General features: G+C 43.6%; 1 protein-coding gene and 1 pseudogene across 1 annotated transcript; one reads left to right on the top strand and one right to left on the bottom strand.

Annotated features, from left to right (window-relative positions):
• Positions 1 to 864: 864 nt before the first annotated feature.
• Positions 865 to 20,690, top strand: ZKSCAN8 (zinc finger with KRAB and SCAN domains 8). The gene is made up of 6 exons (XM_045866231.3): positions 865 to 1,022; positions 9,839 to 10,359; positions 11,526 to 11,664; positions 13,734 to 13,825; positions 14,132 to 14,255; positions 14,858 to 20,690. Exons 2-6 carry the CDS (start codon positions 9,943 to 9,945, stop codon positions 15,817 to 15,819), a joined length of 1,734 nt encoding a protein of 577 aa, XP_045722187.1. The 5' UTR covers positions 865 to 1,022; positions 9,839 to 9,942; the 3' UTR covers positions 15,820 to 20,690.
• LOC123837370 (NADH dehydrogenase [ubiquinone] 1 alpha subcomplex subunit 12-like) lies at positions 10,914 to 11,507 on the bottom strand (annotated as a pseudogene).
• Positions 20,691 to 21,041: the final 351 nt, after the last annotated feature.

Genomic DNA, 21,041 nt, shown 5'->3' with positions numbered 1-21,041 from the left:
GCAGGCTCCCCACGGAGCAGGGAGCCCGATGCGGGGCTCGATCCCAGGACCCTGGGATCATGACCTGAGCCGAAGGCAGATGCCCAACGACTGAGCCACCCAGGCGCCCCATCTTCAGAGCCTTCTGAAACACTGTCTCCTTGGCAAGAGTCCTCAGTAACCTACGGAGATCATATATCTACTTCCCCAATTTTGTGGTGTGAAAACTAGGGTCTACTAGCGAAGCGTCCCTCACAAATTGAGCATCCAAAAAGCTCAGCTGCTAAGCAGGTTTTGTAAGAGATTGCAATTCAGTAGGATAGGAAAGAGCTGAACACATGTAATGATTCGTTGGGAATTTATACTCAATCACCATGAATTTTTTATTTTTTATTTATTTTTTTAAAGAATTTATTTATTTATTCATGAGAGACAGAGAGAGAGAGAGAGGCAGAGGGAGAAGCAGGCTCCCAAGGAGCAGGGAGCCCGACGCGGGACTCGATCCCAGGACGCTGGGATCATGACCCGAGCCGAAGGCAGACGCCCAACCATCTGAGCCACCCAGGCGCCCCACCATGAATTTTTTAACAAGACGGTATAGCAAGACTATTACTCGGTGCCAAAAGGGATTCCAAAGGCTATGAACTGTGGCTGGCAGGAATTCCCCGAGCAACCGGCAGTCTGTGCAGAAGCCCTGGAGGACAGCGAAGCGCCGGGGTCTCCAAGCGCTTGCAGGACCCGAGCCTGCACCCACCTTCCCCCTCCCGCCCCCGGACAGCTGCGCGCAGGCGCCGCCGCGCCGGAGCCCGCAGCCGGCTGACCATAGAGCTTCCAGACCTCCAGGATTCCTAGAGAGCTTCCGGAAGTGCCTCGAGACAAGATGCGCGTTGGTCGATGTTGTGCCTCCGCGGGCCTGGAAGTTCGGGGCTGCGGGGCCCTGGTCGGGGTACAGCTTTCTGCCGGCTCCCTCGCCGCCCTTCCTCCGGCTGCGTCCGTCCTCTGCAGCCCGCCTGCCCCAGCCCGGGCCGCCGCTGGAGCTCGCGGTGAGTAACGGCTCGGGCCCCGGGCGGAGGAGCGGAGCGCTCTGTGGCCAGACTGGGCCGCCGCTGGGGACGGGCCTGAGGGTTGAGGGTCTGCAGGGGGCCCAGACGCGGGGGCGCCCCGGGCCGCCGGGGGTCGGGGTTGGTCCCCGCGGGCGCAGGCCTGGGCCGCGGCCCCAAACTCTCCACCAGGGCTCTCTCCCGGGGGTTCGCTTTCTTCATCCCGCTCCTCTTTGTGATGTTTTTGCCTTAAAACGCGAAGCCGCCCCCACGTTATCTTTTTTCCAGCTGCTTCCCCCGTCTGAGCTGCTTTTACTTAGCAATATTGCATTTCCTTCAAAATACGGTTTTTTTCCTTTTTTTTTCTTCCAAGCAGTATTTTGCTTTTGGAAGCCTAATTATCCTTGGAAACCTGTTTTTGCTCCTCTGCTCTGTAGTGTATCCAGAAAATGGTGGTGTATTGACTGGGTAATTGTACAAAAGACAGTTTTCACAATTTTGGGGTAATACGGAATTCAGCCTTACTCTACTTACCTTGCTTATGAAGGGTTGCTAAGGTAGATGCCTGGGAACTTCTGGAGGGGCCCCATTTCCAAAACTCAGGTCCCTCACGAGTCATTCTGTCAGGCCACTGCCACCTCCGAGAACAATCCAGATTTCTGTTGTTTGGTTAGTTCAGTTAAGTGTATTTATGCAGTAATCATAGTTTTTACAGATGTGTAAGTATTTTGAATTTGTGCTGTGGTTGAGTGTGAAATGTGGTCGATATTAAAACCGGCTTCTGCAGTTTGAGATAACTCTGAAGGACAGTTTTTGCTTCACTTATTTTTTCTTGATCTTTAAAGCCTGAAAAATCACTTTCTTGTTTTATTTTCAGTTCCCAAACATCCCAAAGTAGACTTACTTAGTCCTAAGGAAGAAAACATTCCTTCTTACCTCTTAAAACAATAATGCTTTAAAATCTGAGTTGTGGGGCACCTGGGTGGCTCAGTGGGTTAAGCCTTGGACTCTTTTTTTTTTTTTAAGATTTGATTAATTTATTTGTCAGAGAGAGCCCACAAGTAGGGGGAGTGGCAGGCAGAGGGAGAAGCAGGGAGCTGGATGCAGGACTCAATCCCAGGACTCTGGGATCATGACCTGAGCCAAAGGCAGACGCTTAACCAACTGAGCCACCCAGGTGCCCCAAGCCTCTGATTCTTGATTTGGGCTCAGGTCATGATCTCAGGGTCCTGAGTTGGAGCCCCATGATTGAGCTCAGCAGGGACACTGCTTGAGATTCTCTCCCTCTGCCCCCCATTCCTCTCTCTCTCTGAAATAAATAAATCTTCACTCTCAAAATGCTGACAAAATAATGTTTAAAAGAATAATAATGAAATAAAATCTGAGTTTTGCCTTTAGTAGTTGACAGGATTATAGCGTTTGAGATCAGAAGAGTCTTTACAGATTGACTATTTTAACTTCCTAAATCAATAAACTTGACCAAGTATTTTTTTTAAGAGATTTATTTATTTATTTTAAAGTTTTATTTATGTGACAGAGACAGCGAGAGAGGGAGAAGTAGGCTTCCCGCGGAGCAGGGAGCCTGATGCGGGGCTTGATCCTAGGACCCCGGGATCATGACCTGAGCTGAAGGCAGATGCTTAACGACTGAGCCACCCAGGCGCCCTGAAAATTATTTATTTATAAAGATTTTATTTATTTATTTATTTGAGAGAGAGGGAGAGTGTGTGCACGCACACACAAGCGGGGGGCAGAGGGAGAGAGAGAGAAGCAGACTCCCTGTTGAGCAGAGAGCCTGTTGTGGGGATCATGACCTGAGCTGAGGGCAGATGCTTAACTGAGTGGGCTACCCAAACACCCCTATTTATTTATTAGAGAGAGCGAGCTCACGGAGGAGGGGCAGAGAGAGAATCTCAAGCAGACTCTGTGCTGAGTGCAGAGCCTTCCCCAGGCTCGATCTCTCCACCCTGAGATCAAGAGTCCCACAACACTAACTGAGCCACCCGGGTGCCCCTTGACTGGGTATTCTTAAAAGAGGATGTAGGGCGCCTGGGTGGCTCAGTTGGTTAAGCGACTGCCTTCGGCTCAGGTCATGATCCCAGGGTCCTGGGATCGAGTCCCACATCGGGCTCCCGGCTCAGCGGGGAGCCTGCTTCTCCCTCTGACCCTCTCCTCTCTCATGCTGTTTCTCTCTCGCTCGCTCTCTAATAAATAAATAAATAAAATTTAAAAAAAAAAAAGGATGTAAGAAGCAGTGCTTACCAATTTAATGCAGATGTGTATACATGAAACTGAGAGGAAGGTAAATAATAGACTAATTTTGTAATCTGTATTTTTGTACTTGATTAGTTATAGGTTGTAATTGTCAAAAACTTGATTGGAGAGGAAAGAGACTAAAAAGTGGAAAAAGAGCCACTAAAAAGAATAGTCAGGGTGGGGAATGGACAAGACTGGTTGGCTGATTTGGTGTAAATTATGAACAAAGCTGGTAATTAGATGACTTCTATCAGTCTCACTATTGAGACTTTATTTAATATCATTTAATATGTTAATTATTTAATATCTTAAACAATATAAAGTTCTCGAATGGTGCACACTTAACATTGAAGTATTTTTTATCTACTGTTGGTAAGGATTGACTATAAGACGGAAGATGGCCAGTTATTCAGTAAAGATGAACGTTGGCTTTAAGGAAATTCGTAAGACAACATGGTGAAACTGTGACTGTGCAGCATCACATTCTAAACAATTAGAACTTAAAATAAATGTCCCATGGTAATGATCTTTTAAGTTTTTAAAACATAAGTAGCTATTTTAAGAACATTTAAGAATTTATTAAATTTTGGGCACCTGGGTGGCTCAGTTGGTTAAGCGACTGCCTTCGGCTCAGGTCGTGATCCTGGAGTCCCGGGATCGAGTCCCACATCGGGCTCCCTGCTCGGCGGGGAGTCTGCTTCTCCCTCTGACCCTCTTCCCTCTTGTGCTGTCTCTTATTCTCTCTCTCAAATAAATAGATAAAATCTTTAAAAAAATAATTAAAAAAAAGAATTTATTAAATTTTAATTAACTTAAAAAATAAATTAATTTAAAACCATGGATATTAAATCTGGCTGTTCAAAACAAAATTGATTACTCTTGTCTCAAACTCTCCAAAAAATCTCAGCTTCTTGCCCAGATTCGCTCTTCCCTCAACTCTCACTATTCCAGGAAATGTCCCCACTTCTCCACAAAATAGCAGATATTTTTCACATGGTCCAAATATAGGACTTAACCACACTATGTAGAGTACTGTAAATGTGTGCCCATGGCCATGGTTTTCTTGCAAATGTTTGTGGCAGTGACCTTTTCCTCTGTATGTCTTTTTTTTTTTTAAGATTTCATTTATTTGACAGGGAGCACACAAGGGGGGGCAGGAAAGGGAGATGCAGGCTCCCTGTGGGGCAGGGGTCTCGACACAGGGCTCCATCCCAGGACCCTGGGATCATGACCTGAACCGAAGGCAGACGCTTGACTAACTGAGCCTCCCAGGCGCCCCCCTCTGTATGTCTTTCTAAGCAAGAAAGTTGTATGAGTTATTTGTGTTCCAGAAAGATGGCACTGGCCGCCCTGCAGGCAGTGGAAAAGAGCATGACCAAAGGCAGCGTACCCAGAAGCAGTCGGCCAGAGATGTGCACGGTGAAACCACAGACCTGTGGTCTACAGAGCAGAGAGAGACAGGCCCTTAGAAGGAGAATCACGCTACATCTGTACACTTCCTGACATCAGTCTTCAAAGCAGTGCCTTTTTCAGGAGTGTATTTTTTTCTGGAGGAGGGGAAGGACGGGGTAGGGTTTCTGCGATCACATGAAAACACAGAATTTCTCCCTAGAAAAAAGTCCATAGGCACAAAAGTTTACAGTCAATTTCAGCAGAGTTCACAGACCTGACACCCATCCAATAACTTCAGGAACATTAAGAACCCTTACTTAGAGGGGTGCTTGGCTGGCTCAGTGGGAAGAGCATGAGACCCCTGATCCCCGGATTGTGAGTTTGAGCCCCATGTTGGGTGTAGAGATTACTAAAAAAATAAATAGAAACTTAAAAACAAAAACAAACCCTTACTTAGAGAGTGTGGACAGAAGGGGAAGAAAATTATCTTTAAAATTAGACAAGGCTGGGGGTTGCCTGGGTGGCTCAGTTGGTTAAGCTTCTGCCTTTGGCTCAGGTCCTGATCCCGGGGTCCTGGGGGTCCTGGGATGGAGTCCGCATCAGGCTCCTTGCTCAGCAGGGAGCCTGCTTTTCCCTGTGCCTGCCGCTCCCCCTGCTTGTGCTCACTCTTTCCCCCACCCTCTGTCTGACAAATAAATAAAATAAAATATTTTTTTAAAAAAGAGCCTGCTTCTCCCTCTGCCTGCTGCTCCCCCTGCTCATCCTTTGTCACTCTCTCTGACAAATAAAATCTTAAAACATATATATATATTTTGGTAGCACCTTAATCTGCTTGGGGTGGTGGAGTACAGAGTGGGGGTGATAGAGAAGACCTCATGAAAAAGGAAATAGGTAAGCTCAGACTTTTAAGTTAGAGTTGAATGGTCTCAACTAGACCAGGATTTATCACCCTTGGCATTGACACGGAGCCAGATCATCCTTTGTTGTGGGGATCTCTGTTACGCATTGGAAGATGTTCAGTAACATCTCTGGCCTCTACCCGCTGGTAGGCCAATAGCATCCCTTCCCTTCGGTTGTAACAACCAAATATGTTTTCAGACAATGTCAAATATCCTTGGGAGAAGGGAGCAAAATTGCCCCTGGTGGAGAACCACTGAGCTAGAGTAAAGAGCTCTGTAGCAGAATGGAGGTTTAAGAAAGCCACGTTTGGAAAAAGCTATATGAAGGTGAGCTTGTAGCAGATAAAGGTAGGCAGGTTTACGTACCATAAAGGGCCTTGCATATTGTGCTGAAGAGTTGGGTTCCCTGTTGAAAGATTTTAAAGTGATGAGTTGTATTACGTATTTGTTAAAACAGTCTCTCTAGCAGAGTATTAATTTCATAGGGTAACATACTATATAACAAAGTATCACAAGCTTGGTGGCTTAACACAGCAGAAATCTATTCTCTCTCAGTTATGGAGCCCAAAAGTCCAAAGTCAGGGTGTCGGCAGGGCCACGCTCTCCTAGCTTCTGGTTGTTACTGGCATTCCTTGGCTTGTGGCTTTGTAACTCCTGATCTCTGCCTCTGTAGTCACATAGCTCTCTTCTGTGTCTGTCTTCACATGGTTCTCTCTTTGTCTCAGTTTCTGTCTCTCTTCTCTTCTTAAAAGTACACCAGTCATACTGTATAAAGCCCTACTCTACTCCAGTGGCTTCACTTGATTACATCTGCAAAGACCCTACTTCTAAATAAGGTCACATTCACAGGTATCAGGGGTTAGGACCTCAACATATCTTTTGGGAGGACACAGTTCAACCCACAACAGGCAGCAATGTGGAACACAAATGGGATAAAAGAATAACCAAAGGCAGGAAGACCACTTACCCACTGCCAAGTGCAGGCAAGAGGTGATGTCTGTTACCAAAGATAAAGGCCATAGGATATATCCCACAAAGAAATAGGACCCTGTTATTGAACTCTTTGGACCTCCAGGTTTGTATCTAAACCTTGCTCTTTAGCAAATACAGATATATTCTGTGTTAGGTGTTATAAATAATAGCCTTTGAATGTTCTTCATTCTTTATTGATAGAATTATCAATAAAATAAAAGATATAGATCTATACTCATGGGGAACATACAATCAAGTTAGGAAGTCAAAACTTCTTTGCAACTAATAATACATAACTACAGGAAAAGTAACATTAATAAACACTTTAAAAAAACAAGTTATAAATCTTTTATTCTATGAATATGGTAAAATGAGAGAATACATTTTCCAATTTTGTATTAGCATTATATTCCTAAAATAAAAATCACTTGAACATCACAAAGTGATAAACATTTATGCAACAGAGGTATAGAGTAAGAGGGCAGTCACTTCCAAATGGAGTCATCAAAAAAGGATTTTATTTTTTACTTTTTTTTAAAGTAAGCTCTACACCCAGTGTCGTGCTTGAACTCACGACCCTGACATCAAGAGTCACGTGCTCTTCCGACTGAGCCAGCCAGGCACCCTAAGAAAGGATTTTAAAGGAGAAAACATTTTATTTTGTCCTTTAAGAATAGGTAGTAAAAAGCGACAGATTTATATGATCTGAAGAGAAAGAATAGGTAGTTTGGGCACTAATGAAAGCAATCAGAGAAGACTTGAATAAATGGAGAGACAGACTGTGTTTATAGAATGGAAATTAAAATGTCAGTGAGCTGTAGATTCAGCACAAATCCTGTTCCAGGGTTTCTTTTTGTAGGAATTTATATCAAAAGACAATGGAATTAGAAAAATCAAAACAATTTTGATAATATACAATAAAGTTTCAGGGCTCTTAGTACTTGATTCCAGGATTTTGAAAGCCACAATAATCAAGACAGTTTTGTTTTGGTGAAAGGATAAAGGTGTAGGTCAGTGGAACAGAATAGAGATTCCAGAAATAGACCCACACATATATGGTCAATTGGTTTTTGGCAAAGATGGGCAAAGATAATTCAGTGGGTAAAGAGTAACCTTTTCTGCAAACAGTGCTGGAACATTTTGGTATCTTTGTGCAAAAAAAAAAAATGAATCTCTGTCCACACTTCAAACTCTGTGCAAAAATTAACTCAAAATTTGGGGCGCCTGCCTGGCTGACTCAGCAGGTGAAGCATGCGACTCTTGAGTTTAGGACCATGAGTTTGAGCCCCAGGTTGAGTGTAGAGTTTACTTTAAAAAAACAAAAAACAAAAAACAAAAAAACCCTCAAAATGGATCATAGATCTAAGGTAAGACTTAAAACTATAAAACTCTTAGAAGAAAACAGGAGAAAATCTTTGTGACCATGGATTAAGCAAAGGTTTCTTAGATATGACACCAAAAGCACAATCCCTAAAAGAAACAAATTGACAAATTCGATTTCAAAAACGTTATGAATTTCTGTTCTTTGAAAGGCACTTCATTTCTGTTATGAAGAGGAGGAAATATTTGCTAATCACATATATTATGAAGGCCTTGTATCTAGAATATGTAAGGAATCCTGAAACTCAAAATAGAATCTAATTTTTTTTTTTTTTTAGATTTTATTTATTTATTTGACAGAGAGAGACACAGCAAGGGAGGGAAGGAACACAAGCAGGGGGAGCAGGGAGCCTGATGCGGGGTTCGATCCCAGGACCCTGGGATCATGACCTGAGCCAAAGGCAGACGCTTAACGACTGAGCCACCCAGGCGCCCAAAATAGAATCAATTTTGAAAACAGGCAGAAATTTTGAGCAGATACTTCACCAAAGATGTATGGATGACAAATAAGCATGTGAAAGGATGCTCAACATTATTGGACAGAAGGAAAATGCAAATTAAAACCATAGTGAGATACCAGAGAGTGGTTAAAAATAAAAGCAAATAAATAATAAATAAAACCATAGTGAGATACCATTACACATTCAGATACCTAAAATTAAAAATAAAACAATATTAAATGCTTGTCAGGAAATGGAGCAACAAGCAATTCTCACATATTGCTAGTGGAATGCAAAGTGTTACACCCACTTTAGAAAACAGTTCTGTAGTTTCTTATACAGTTATACATATACCTACCATATGACCCAGCAATTTTACTTTTAGATATTTATCCAGGTAAAATGAAAACATGTTCAAACAAAAACACATGCAGATGTTCATAGTGGCTTTGCTTGTAATCATCAAAAACTGAAAATGACTTGAGATATCTCTCAACTGAGAATGGATAAACATACATCCATATAAGGAAGAAACTACTGATACATGCAGCAACATTGATGACCTCATGTATTATGCTAAGTGAAAGATGCCAGACTCAAAAGACTACCTACTGTATGATTTTATTTATAAAACACTGTGGAAGGTCATTAGTGTGTGGGACTAGACTTTTGGGTTGCAGGTGTGATTAGGGCATTTAGGTTCCTTGGAGAGGCAGGACCAGTGCTCCAAAGAGAGTTGTAGAGGGAGGTAAAGTCCACAGTGGAAGTGGTTAGCCTTGAGACAGGAGGGGGGATGGAGAGCACAGTAGGATAATGACTTAGGTGGAGAAGAGCCTTTGGTGTTAGGATAGTTCTGGACAGTACCTTGAGCTAGACTGTATGGAAATTAGTCTCAGGGCACCTGGGTGGCTCAGTCGGTTAAGCGTCTGCCTTCGGCTCAGGTCATGATCCCAGGGTCCTGGGCTCGAGCCCCGCGTCAGGCTCCCTGCTTGGCCGGGAGCCTGTTTCTCCCTCTCCCTCTGCCCCCTGCCCCCCGCTTGTGATCTCTCTCTGTGTCAAATAAATAAATAAAATCTAAAAAAAAAAAAAAAAAAGAAATGAGTCTCTGTTGAGTGTGAGGGATAGGCTGAGAGCCGAAGTGTGTAGAGACAGTATGGATGGTGCAGCAGATGCCGAAAGAGTTCGATCATCACTGAGGGCCAGCTGAGGTTAAGTGCAGAACTTTAGTCTGACCCAGTCTGCATGGTTTCTTGACTTTGTTTGCTGTATTCCACATCCCCAAGGAGAGGAAGCAGAAGGGATGGACTATTCCCCAGATGGGTGTTTGGCAGAAAGCTAAGGAGGTAAGGAGTTACTTCTGGAACAGTGGAGAGGCTCACTTAAGTGATTGAGCCATGAGGTACATGTTGTGGTGAGGAGCTTGTTAAGATGTCGTAATGTATTACTGTGACCTTTGACTTGCTTTAATACTGTTTGACAGTTTCTCTACCCCAAGAATTGCCCTTACTGAAGAGCTCCTTGGAAGGTTCTTAAGAAGATAAAGAAGGTAGTGGAAACAAGCCTACTGAGCTTTTCCAGCCCTAAATGGCAGCAGAATCAAGAAAGTCGTCAGCCCCATCCCCACCTGACCAAGCTCCTGAAGAAGACCTTGTAATTGTCAAGGTAGAGGAAGATCACGGCTGGGACCAGGAATCTAGTCTGCATGAAAATAACCCTCCAGGCCAAGAGCTGTTCCGCCTGCGCTTTAGGAAGTTATGCTACCAGGAGACATTAGGACCCCGAGAAGCTCTGATCCAACTCCGCGCACTTTGCCATCAGTGGCTAAGGCCAGATTTGAACACCAAGGAGCAGATCTTGGAGTTGCTAGTGCTAGAGCAGTTCTTGACCATCCTGCCTGAGGAGCTCCAGACTCTGGTGAAGGAACATCAGCTAGAGAACGGAGAGGAGGTGGTGACGCTATTGGAGGATTTGGAAAGGCAGATTGACATATTAGGACGGCCAGTAAGTAGAAGGAGGTGTGCGTGCTGTGACTGGGAGGTCTGGAAGCGGGCTGGAGGGACATTAGCACTGCAGCAGAATAAATGCTGGGCATCCGTTTCTGTTGTAGGAGGATGACCATAGTTCTAGTGCATTGTCGCTTGTATTTGTAGAGTTCTTTTTCTGTGAAGGCTAGGTGTACATTTTTTATCCTTATAACATCCTTGCAGCTATTACTGTTCCTGTTTGCCAGGTGGGAAACTGATACGTAGAGAGCTTAAGTTACTTGAATTACTCTGGGCACTCATAATTAAAGGTAGATCTGAGACCAGACCTCAGATTTCTTCAGTGTTACCAAAGTTTTTTCTCCCAAATAGCACTGCTTTAAGTTTCTGTTTATCATTCTGCCCATGCCTTGCGAGTGCAAAACGGCAGGAAGGGCATCGGCAGAAATGATGCCTTTCTGTGCTAATGAGCTCGTTTGTGTTCTCACTGCCTGTGGAAAGTAGATGAAATTCTGCTTCTTCCTTTTAACAAGCACATATCCCTAGAGATGTGCTCTTGATCTTCTTTTTTTTTTTAATCAAGTGAATATGAAGCAGTGAAAGTGCAATTGCATGAAGAGCCCCATATTTCACATGTTCAAACTGTTTTCCAGTGTCTTTACTTGTAAGGTGTTGAAGGTGAGACCCACTCTTGAATCTTCTTTCTAGTGGTAGGATAAGGTACATATTGTTCTGGAGTGCCACTCACATTGAACTTAATGATTTGTCCAGATGAATTTACGAGCAGTAGGTGGTTTTGTTGTTGGAGGATCATCGGTCATACAGTGAAACCAACGATGCCATTCAGGGGGCACCATGCTTCCATCCACATCCCAAAATGTGTTTTTGCCATTCATTTCAGTAGTATATATAACCCATCGGTGACGGCCAAAAAACTGCTTGTTGTCTTCATAGTATTTGTTTCCGTATTTGTCTTCCCCCACTAAGGTACCAACCCTCACATCATTTGCCCTGAAGAAAACCCGTAGATAGCCACAGAGGCTGCCGTGGCCGCTGACCTGCTGCAGCCCGCGTTTCAGGACCTGCAAGAGCTCCATCTTGTCCCGTCGCTCTTGATCTTCTTAACGTTGTTTGCTTCCTTTCATGAAGGAGTTTCTTGTAATGCATCTGTCCCATTGTTTTCAGGTCTCAGCCCGTGCACATGGACATGGACTCTGGGAGGAGGTGGTGCATTCAGAGTCTGCACCAGAGCTTCCAAATACTCCGCTCCGACCTGGGGCAACCCAGCACAAATCTCCAGTGCCCCAGGGGCCAGAAGAGAGAGGTGAGGGGCCAGATTTCATTGATGAGGAGGGAGAAGTAGAAAAGAAAGAAAGTGCCTGTTGAGTTCCTGGAGAACTAGGAAGTAGAATTTCTGTTTACAGACCAGTCCTAAGATCTGGGTTTGAATGTTTAGGCTTCAGATACAGACTATCAGTCCCATTGGTAGATTCATGAACAAATTAAAGAATTTGGGGATTTTTACATCTTCACACATTTCTGTTATCCCAGTGTAGTAACAACATAGGCGTTTTGAGGTTTTGCTGGTATCATGCCACTTTCTTTGTAACTTTCAGTACATAATTCCTCACGCAAGAACATTTTCTTGGATAGCCACAGTAATGCGCCACAATTAGGAAATGTAATGCTAATACAGAAATAATCTGGGCTACAGTTCATATTTCTGTTTTGCCAGTTGTCCCAATAATGTTCTTCCAGAGTCCAGTCCAAGATTACCCTTTGCAGTCGGTTGTCATGTTTCTTTAGACTCCTTTAATTTGGAATAGTTGCTCAGCCTTTCTTTGCCTTTCATGACTTTGACATTTTTGATGAGTACAGGTTGGTTGTTTTATAGAATGGCTGCAGTTTGGGTTTGTGTAGTGTTTCCTTATGTGTAAATTCAGTTGTGCATGTGTGGCAGGAGCACCCCAGAAGTGCTGTTGCCTCCTCCGCTGTACCAGAGAAATTTGTCCTGTTACTGGTGTTGGTATCTTTGATGACTTGGTTATCAAAGTTGGTAGGTTGATCACTGTAAAGTTACTATTTTTCCCTTTATAATTAATAAGTAATTTGTGGAGAGATACTTGAGTGTGTTTCTTTTCTTTTTTTTTTTTAAGATTTTATTTATTTGACAGAGAGAGAGAGACAGCAAGAGAGGGAACACAAGCAGGGGGAGCAGGAGAGGGAGAAGAAGACTCCCCACTGAGCAGGGAGCCCGATGTGGGGCCCGATCCCAGGACCCTGGGATCATGACCCAAGCCGAAGCAGACGCTTAACGACTGAGCCACCCAGGCGCCCCTAAAACACTAGTTTTAATATTCCTTGATGCTTGACTGAATCAGTGATTACTAAGATAAAATGATTTTCTAATTGTGTCATGCCTTCTACATTTATTTGTTGTAATAGACAGTGTTCCTTCCTCCCCGTTTTATTAATTTGTCAGTATGGACTCTTAAGTCCAGAAATAAAATATCTATATCTGTCTTTATTTTGTTACCATCTTTATTTTGGTGCTTAAATTGTCTCCGATTTGGTCAGAGGAGGCCCCTTCAGTTTGGCTCCTCCGTCCTTTTGACATTTCCCCATCATTTTTTGAGAACTTCTTACCTTCTTGCAGAACAAGGTGTTCTAGCTTTATCTCGTACTTGCTCTGCATTAGTTTTTTTTTTCATTTATGTGGTTTATAGCAGTTTGTTCCATATAAATGGATTTTTAATATTTCTAAAGAAGCATAGAAACAGTTTCAGTTAGTAATATGATTCTTGTCTAAAGTTCTAAAGCCTGTTGTTAATTTTGGTATTGTAATGTCTGATATCTGTAGGAAGCAGATAGTGGCAGTCATGGTAGACATTTCAGAAAGGTAACAAGAGTTAGTAGATATAAATTGGTTCTCATATTCCATTTGCCAAGAGATCAGGACCTAAAGAAACACCGTACAGGAAGCACAAGGATTGAATGTAGCTTTGGTGGGAGAGAAGAAAATTGTAAAGCAATTCCTATTAGGAAACCAGTACTCTATTTTTGACATGTAACTTCAGGCTGAGCGGGACATCAATGTGCACATGTCTTGTGGGCAGCCACAGGTATAGACCCAGAGCTCCCCCCCCCGCAAAAAAAAGATTTTAAAAAAAGTTTATTTAAGCAACCCCTGTACCAACGTTTGAACGCACGACCCTGAGATCTAGAGCCGCATACTCCACCTACCGAGCCAGCCAGGGGCCCTTCAGCATCTTATGTGCAAAATCTCAGAAATGCACATGTTCTGAAATACAAGCACCGTTGGAATGGGTTAGTGCTGGCTGCCGCAGCTGTGGGACAGGGCTAGCCTCACTCAGCTCCTTTCTCCTCTCTCAGCCATCTCTACTTCTCAGAGTCCTACCCCTTCCCAGAAAGGAAGTCCTGGAGACCAGGAGATGACAGCAGCACTTCTCACAGCAGGGTTCCAGGTGAGTTGTACTGCTTCTCTCTCAAAGCCCCTGACTCTGCTCGGCAGTGTGGGTGGCATCTACCTAAAGAGGTCTGGACTCTCTGTAGCAGTACTGACCAAGAACTTGCTCCAGATTCTTTTTGCATGATTCTTGATTATCCCAATAAATCTGGTGCATTTCCCTCTTCTTCCCAGCTTCTTTAGATCCCTTTACACAGTATGTTCCCCCCCTCTCGATCCTCTCCAACCCTGGCAGATCTCTGACATTGTGGGCTGGAGCTATGGAACAGTCCCAGTCCCACATGGGGATTTTGTTTTGTTTCAGACTTTAGAGAAGATCGAAGACATGGCTGTATCCCTAATTCGAGAGGAGTGGCTTCTTGACCCGTCACAGAAGGATCCCAGCAGAGATAATAGGCCAGAGAATTACAGAAACATGTTCTCCCTGGGTAAGGAGAGCTCTGGTTATTGTTATCAGTTAAGATGTTTTGTTTGTTATGTGATGGTAGCTCTGAACTTTCTGAAAGACATTGTTGAGTTTAAACTCAGGAACTAACAGAGAGAAACAGTGCTATAAAATGGACTTCAATTTTCCAGTCCAGGACTTACTTTGGGTACTATTCTATATGCAGTTGGAGTCATTTCTTCTGCTCCCAGCCCCATGGAATCTTTACCTAGATGTCACCCTATTAGGCCTTTTGTGCTCCGCCCTTTCAGTGACTGTGGCTTTTTTCATTTCTGTCCCCATTAGGTCCTTCAGCAGTTCCATATTCCTTCCCACTCCCCTGCTTCTTGTCAGGTGATCCCTTCCTTGCTTTAGTGCCCTCCCAGCAACCCTCTTTCTTCATGGCATTTCTTCCCCATTCGGCCTGTGGTACTTCTGCTTGACTCTGCTTTCATCTCCCTCTCTGTTATGGCAGTATTTGGAGACAGATGGAAGTTTTGTGTTTACTGCTAGTTTTCCGTGTATATTTCCCATATGTTCGATTTCTTTTTAGCATAGAGAATGGAAAGTGACATTGGCTTGATGGTTCTCACATTTTCATTTCAGGTGGTGAGACCAGGAATGAGAACAGGGAATTATCTTCGAAACAGGTAATATCTCCTGGAATCCAACCACATGGAGAGACAGCTGCCAAATGCAACGGGGATGTTATCGGGGGTCTTGAGCATGGAGAAGCCCGAGATCTTCTGGGCAGATTAGAGAGGCAGCGGGGAAATCCCACCCAGGAGAGACGACATAAATGTGATGAATGTGGGAAGAGCTTTGCTCAGAGCTCGGGCCTTGTTCGCCACTGGAGAATCCACACTGGGGAGAAACCCTATCAATGTAATGTGTGTGGTAAAGCCTTCAGTTACAGGTCAGCCCTTCTTTCCCATCAGGATATCCACAACAAAGTAAAACGCTATCACTGTAAGGAGTGTGGTAAAGCCTTCAGTCAAAACACAGGCCTGATCCTGCATCAGAGAATCCATACTGGGGAGAAGCCGTATCAGTGCAATCAGTGTGGGAAGGCTTTCAGTCAGAGTGCGGGCCTTATTCTGCACCAGAGAATCCACAGTGGGGAGAGACCCTATGAATGTAATGAGTGTGGGAAAGCTTTCAGTCATAGCTCTCACCTCATTGGACATCAGAGAATCCACACTGGGGAGAAGCCCTATGAGTGTGATGAGTGTGGGAAAACCTTCAGGCGGAGCTCACATCTTATTGGCCATCAGAGAAGCCACACTGGGGAGAAACCCTACAAATGCAATGAGTGTGGGAGGGCCTTCAGTCAGAAGTCAGGCCTTATTGAACATCAGAGAATCCACACTGGAGAAAGACCCTATAAATGTAAAGAATGTGGGAAAGCTTTTAATGGGAACACTGGCCTCATACAGCATCTGAGAATTCATACTGGGGAGAAGCCCTATCAATGTAATGAGTGTGGGAAAGCCTTTATTCAGAGGTCAAGTCTCATTCGGCATCAGAGAATCCACAGTGGAGAAAAATCTGAATCCATAGGAGTTTAGGAGAAAAACCACAATCATAGTTTGGGCATTATTCAACTTTAGAGAAACCACAGGCTGGTGAGAGGTCTTTCAGTGTAGTAGAAAGAAAGTTTGTCGTCATGCAACCTCACTAGGGTCAGAATTGATAGTGGTGGCAGAGTTAGGATAGCTCTTCAGTAGTTGGGCCAGTGCCTTGATGCAGGTGGATTAGCTTGACTGTCTTGGGAGGCGTCTGATGGAGTGGAGCTCCTGATGGTTTAATGTATCCTTTAGAAACAAAATAGCATTAGAGCAAGTTGCTTGTCGTGGAGGCACTTAATTTTGTCTTTTGGGTGAGTAGCTGTAGGTTTGAGAGAGGCTACTCCTCCTAGTCCCTCTGCTGCTTCCCATTTCCTGTGACCCTCTTCCCCCATTTATTCCCCTGAGGGTCACTTATGCTCCAAATCTGACCTGAGAAGCTGCTTTAGAGTCTGAAGCAGCCTCTGTGTGAGACTTACTTTGCATTTAGCTTTCTAGGAACCTAGTTCTAGGGAAATTTTTACAGACACTTAATGTATTTATGCTGAAGTGTGTGTTTTGTTTTATTCTAATGTTCCTGATAGTCAGTGGAAAACCGTACTCCCACGCAAACTCAGAATGCTATATTTTTAACAGCACTCCAGCATTTTTCTTCATATATCACCTTCACTGACTCCACTGAGTCATTGAACATCCATACGTATCCTTCACCACCCCCAGTCCCAGTACCTGTGTCAGCAAAGGAAGTGATGGTTGTGGGAATGAAGCAGAGAAAGAGGTGAGTGGAGACAGCCTGGCTGCTCTTGAGCTCGGGTGGTTGTACGTTCTGGTGACTTCTGGCTCTCCTTTCCACCTTCCCACTGAACACTGTGGTGGCACAGAGGTGGTAACATTATCCCAGTTACAGCATCACATGGGAGAAAGGGGAGACAGGGGTGCTTGAAGAAGACCTGAAAATCCTTGCAAAGAACGTACACGCAACCCTCTGGCCCATTACAGTACTGCCCTGTCAGGTTCTTACCAGTCTGCACAAACCCCTGACCAGATGGTCTGTCACTCTTGTCATTACCCTGGTCCCACCTTGTTAGATGGCCTTAGCACCTCACCCTTCATTCCCCATCTGTTTCTTGCCATGAGCTTTCTGTGTCCACAGTGGAGATCTGTCCAGTACTTCACCTCACAGCTCCTCATCCTCCTGAATTCTGGTGTACTCCATCTGTAATCCAGCAGAGACCCAGTAGTAACTCATCATCGCTGGGCACTATCTTTCTTGGAGGCTTTCAGTATACCAAGGGATATTATTATATAAGGTGATGAGGCTGGTTTGAGGAACACACCAGAATTTATGCATCCAAATGTGGTTTGTCCTTTAAATTTGGCACTTCTGGTTATTCCGTTTGTGCTCCCGCTTCTCCAAATATTTGGAAGACTTTTACCCTTGAATAACGTCTCATTTTTTACCATTACCCATTTGTTCATCACATTTGGAATGGAGTTACTTTTGGCTTTTTTTCCAAAATCAGCTTTCAAAATTGGAATTGATTCCATTAATCCTATTCAGAAGAATAGGATACATGCCAAGAGAAGTTACACAATTTCACACTGTTCTAAACAGGAACAACAATTCTTAACACCTATTGGTGTTTTTCAAAAGGTCATAAAATCTTTCAGCATAAAGGTCTGCCTTTTGGATCGTAAATTCTTTCTCTATAAAATCCCTTCTGTGGCCCACCCTGATCACTAACAACATCGAGGTTACTACCCCTGTTTCATTGAGTCCTTGATACCCACCTATCATTTGCGATCCTGGTTTCCTTGGCTAACTTTTTCAAAACAGTGCTTTCCATTATCCTTTGTTTTCTTACTCTTTTTTTTTTTTTCTTTTGGCCTATAGATTCCCTTGTACTCAAAGGGAATTCCATTCCTCATTCCCTTGTACTTGAAAGTTCAAGAAACCAGAAACAAATCTGGTTGTCTCCAGATCCTTGCTCTCTGCTTCAGTTGTGCCTCAGCCTCTGTAAGGTACCAGTTCTGCCTGAGGCCAGTACGCCCTGTGTGCAAATACTATATATGATGAGTACATCGTCAGAGGGAAAATATGTGCACACGTACACGCGGTCCTCCCACGTAGCTCCGAGGAGCACTTGTCTTCTATTCCAGTGAAAGCTCTCAGAGCAACATGTTAAAATGACTGTAAGTATATCAGCTAACATCTCTCTACTCACAATAATGTGTAGCTATGTTACTGAAATCTATAATTACTAAGCATCTGGCAGAAATTCCAAGAAAAGAATATATGCCAAGAAAGATTAGTGTGATGCTGGGATGAATGAGGAGAGACCGTGACTTGAAAGAACTATCAAGGTTAGTTCAGCCCACATGCAGAAATAGCCATGTAGTGTAAGAGTAGAAAAGGCTGTTGTTTCTTTGGGGGCATACGTAGAAGTCCATTCTTGGTCTCCACTTCTCACTCTTTGCACTAGAGTGTTGTTGATCCATCTTTATGAGCCTGAGCTCCTGACTGAGTGATGTGTGCTAAGTTCCTTTATATCCTGCAGATTCTATTTTTATGCTCTTAATCTGAAATGAACTGTTCATCAGTACTTTCTTCTCCCATCATGATCTCATTTTAGGGTCCAGCATGACAGTGTGGTTCTTCTGTAACTCTGCTGCCATCCAACTTAGTCCTAGAAGACACATCTTAGGTTTCAAAGATTTCCGCCATTGAGCAAGGTGGCAGCGCTAGAATGTGGTGGATGATTCCTATACAGAGCAGTTAGCTTTATTCTTGGTCCTGAGACTCTAAATAGTAATAGCTGACATTTATTAAGCACTTACTGTGTGCCAAGCCCTATGCTAAGCATTTTTCATGGTTTGATAGATCGTATATCCCGCATTTTATAGATGAGGAAATAGGCTTAGAGGGGTGAGTGAGTTGACCAAGGTCATGGAGCTGGGAAGTGACAGAGCAGGGACTCTGCCCGACAGGGTCAGATTCTCGAGCCTGTGCTGCTGACCCTTGTGCTACCATGTCTCTGGTGAACACCCTGACCCTGGCCAGCCATGTGGAAATTCTGTATCCCTGGCCATAAGAGCTACTGGGGAAGGGAATGTACAGTATAATATAGTACAGATCCATTGCAGTTATTGGATAATTGGTTGAAAATGTTATTTTGGTTGATAACTTTTGATGCTCTGTAGTACTAGAAAGCTAAATGGTACAAGTAAATCATGTTTAAAAGAGTAATTCAGAGAATAAAGCAATAATGTACAGATTCGAGTACATTTCTCTCTAAACTGCCCCAGGGAACTAGAATTGTGGAGGGAAATGAAATATCCATGTGCCGTGCCAGGCCAGGCATGTGGTCGGTTGGGATGACAGTAAAATTTACCTACAGCATAAAATGTGGAAACCCTTCAACTTCACTGCCATTTCTAACTGCCATTCTGTTCTTCTGTCATTCATGGTTTTTCAAATGTACCATCCATCGCTCAATCCCATTTTCTCATTACTATACTTTTGAAACTTCTTACTGGCTTTTGTACTCAGTATTCCACTGAAGTGTCCTATGGATAAATATCAATGCCTTTTCTTAGTTCTTGTCCTTCTTGATCTGTATTTCACACTGTTGAGTTTACCCTGCAACTCAGGAATTCTCTTCTTTGGCTTGTAGGATCCTTTTTGGTCATTTTCCTCCCAGTTTCTAGCTTTTCTTTATTGGTCTTTTTTCTCCTCTCCACGGAGAATAACCTTCATGTCTTGATTATTCCAGTATTTTTTCTATATTCACTTCTATTTATTTTGATTGTTTACACTTACTGTGTTTCAGTAACTTATTTCCCACCCTGTGGGTCAGATACCTACACAACTTGGTATTCGAAAACAGACCTCATCACTCCTGTCCCCCAGCTCCCATTTTCCTTTTAATAGGCGTTATTGCTTAACTTCTTTACCCTGAAAAGACTCACTGCCCTTCATATTTCTTTTTTTTTTTTTTTTAAGTGGGCTCCATGCCCAACGTGGGGCTCAATCTCACGGCCCCAAGATTGAATCCTGTGCTCTACTGACTGAACCAGCCAGGCGCCCTGTCCTTCATATTTCTTATCCCTATCTTATAGTTGTCTTTGTCTTTTTCTGCTCTCCACTCGACATTCCGGTTCTTAGTTTTCTCCATGAGGCTGGATCTTTTACATTTCTGCCAACCCCTTATAGCCTTCTGCAGATCCATATCATATGACGCCCAGGAAATTGTAATTTCTTTCTAGTTTCCTTGCTTCCAAGATCCCCATCCTGTAATGCTTCTAAGGTCATCCTCCTCAGAATCCATTTTTAGTCCAGAACACTCAGCAGATGATTCTTATCAGAGCACTGGTGTTCCAAGTTCTCCCATTATTTTGCCCTTCATGCTTAATCTGCCTCTGCCTCATTCTCTGGCATATTCACCTCGACTCATCTTGTTCACACTGTTGTCTTACAAGCCCTTGCCTCTGTGCCTTTCTCATGCAGCATCTTTTGTTTAGATTGTTTTTTGGCCCCAGCTCTTGTTCATCACTCCCTTTAAGCCTAGCTTCTTTGTATCTTCGGAGTGAGCTCTCTCTGACTTCACCTTACACTGAGACCTCCCTTGTTCTGTGCTGCCTCAGCACTTATCCTTTGAGTTTGTACTGTGGTCCATGCACTTACTAATATGTTGCTTTGTAATTATTTTCTAGCACTCTGTACTGTAGTTCACATTTGTATTTATTTCCAAAATTAAATTGTAAGCTCCTTGAGGGCAGGAATAATGACTTCTACATTTGTATCTCTGCACCCCCTAGTGCCTAGTACAGTGCTGAGCACACAGTAGGTGTTTAATAAATGCTTGTCGAATCATTGTGTGGATTATTTATGGAGTTACCTACAGAAAATTTTAAGCTGTTTTCAAGGCTTATATGTCTCTCTTACCACTTTGTATGCAGATCTGTTTCTGTAGTACAACTATAACTGCCTGTTCCTCAAACTAAGACTAAAAAAAAATCCAACTTCAGGGGCACCTGGGTGGCTCAGTTGGTTAAGCGTCTGACTTTGGCCCAGGTCATGATCTTAGCGTCCATGGGATCAAGCCCTGCATCCATTGCAGCATTGGGCTCTGTGCTAAGTGGGGAATCTGCATCTCCCTTTCCCTCTCCATCTGCCCCTCCCCCCGCTCGCTCTCAGGCTCTCTCCAATAAAATCTTTATTTTTT

The sequence above is a fragment of the Mirounga angustirostris genome, unplaced genomic scaffold, assembly GCF_029215605.1.
Source record: "Mirounga angustirostris isolate CCGP_5_RB_7025 unplaced genomic scaffold, mMirAng1.0.hap1 SCAF_8, whole genome shotgun sequence".
Lineage (NCBI taxonomy): Eukaryota > Metazoa > Chordata > Mammalia > Carnivora > Phocidae > Mirounga > Mirounga angustirostris.
The sequence above is the reverse complement of the archived record's forward strand: the minus strand, read 5'-3'. Positions and strand labels throughout refer to the sequence as shown.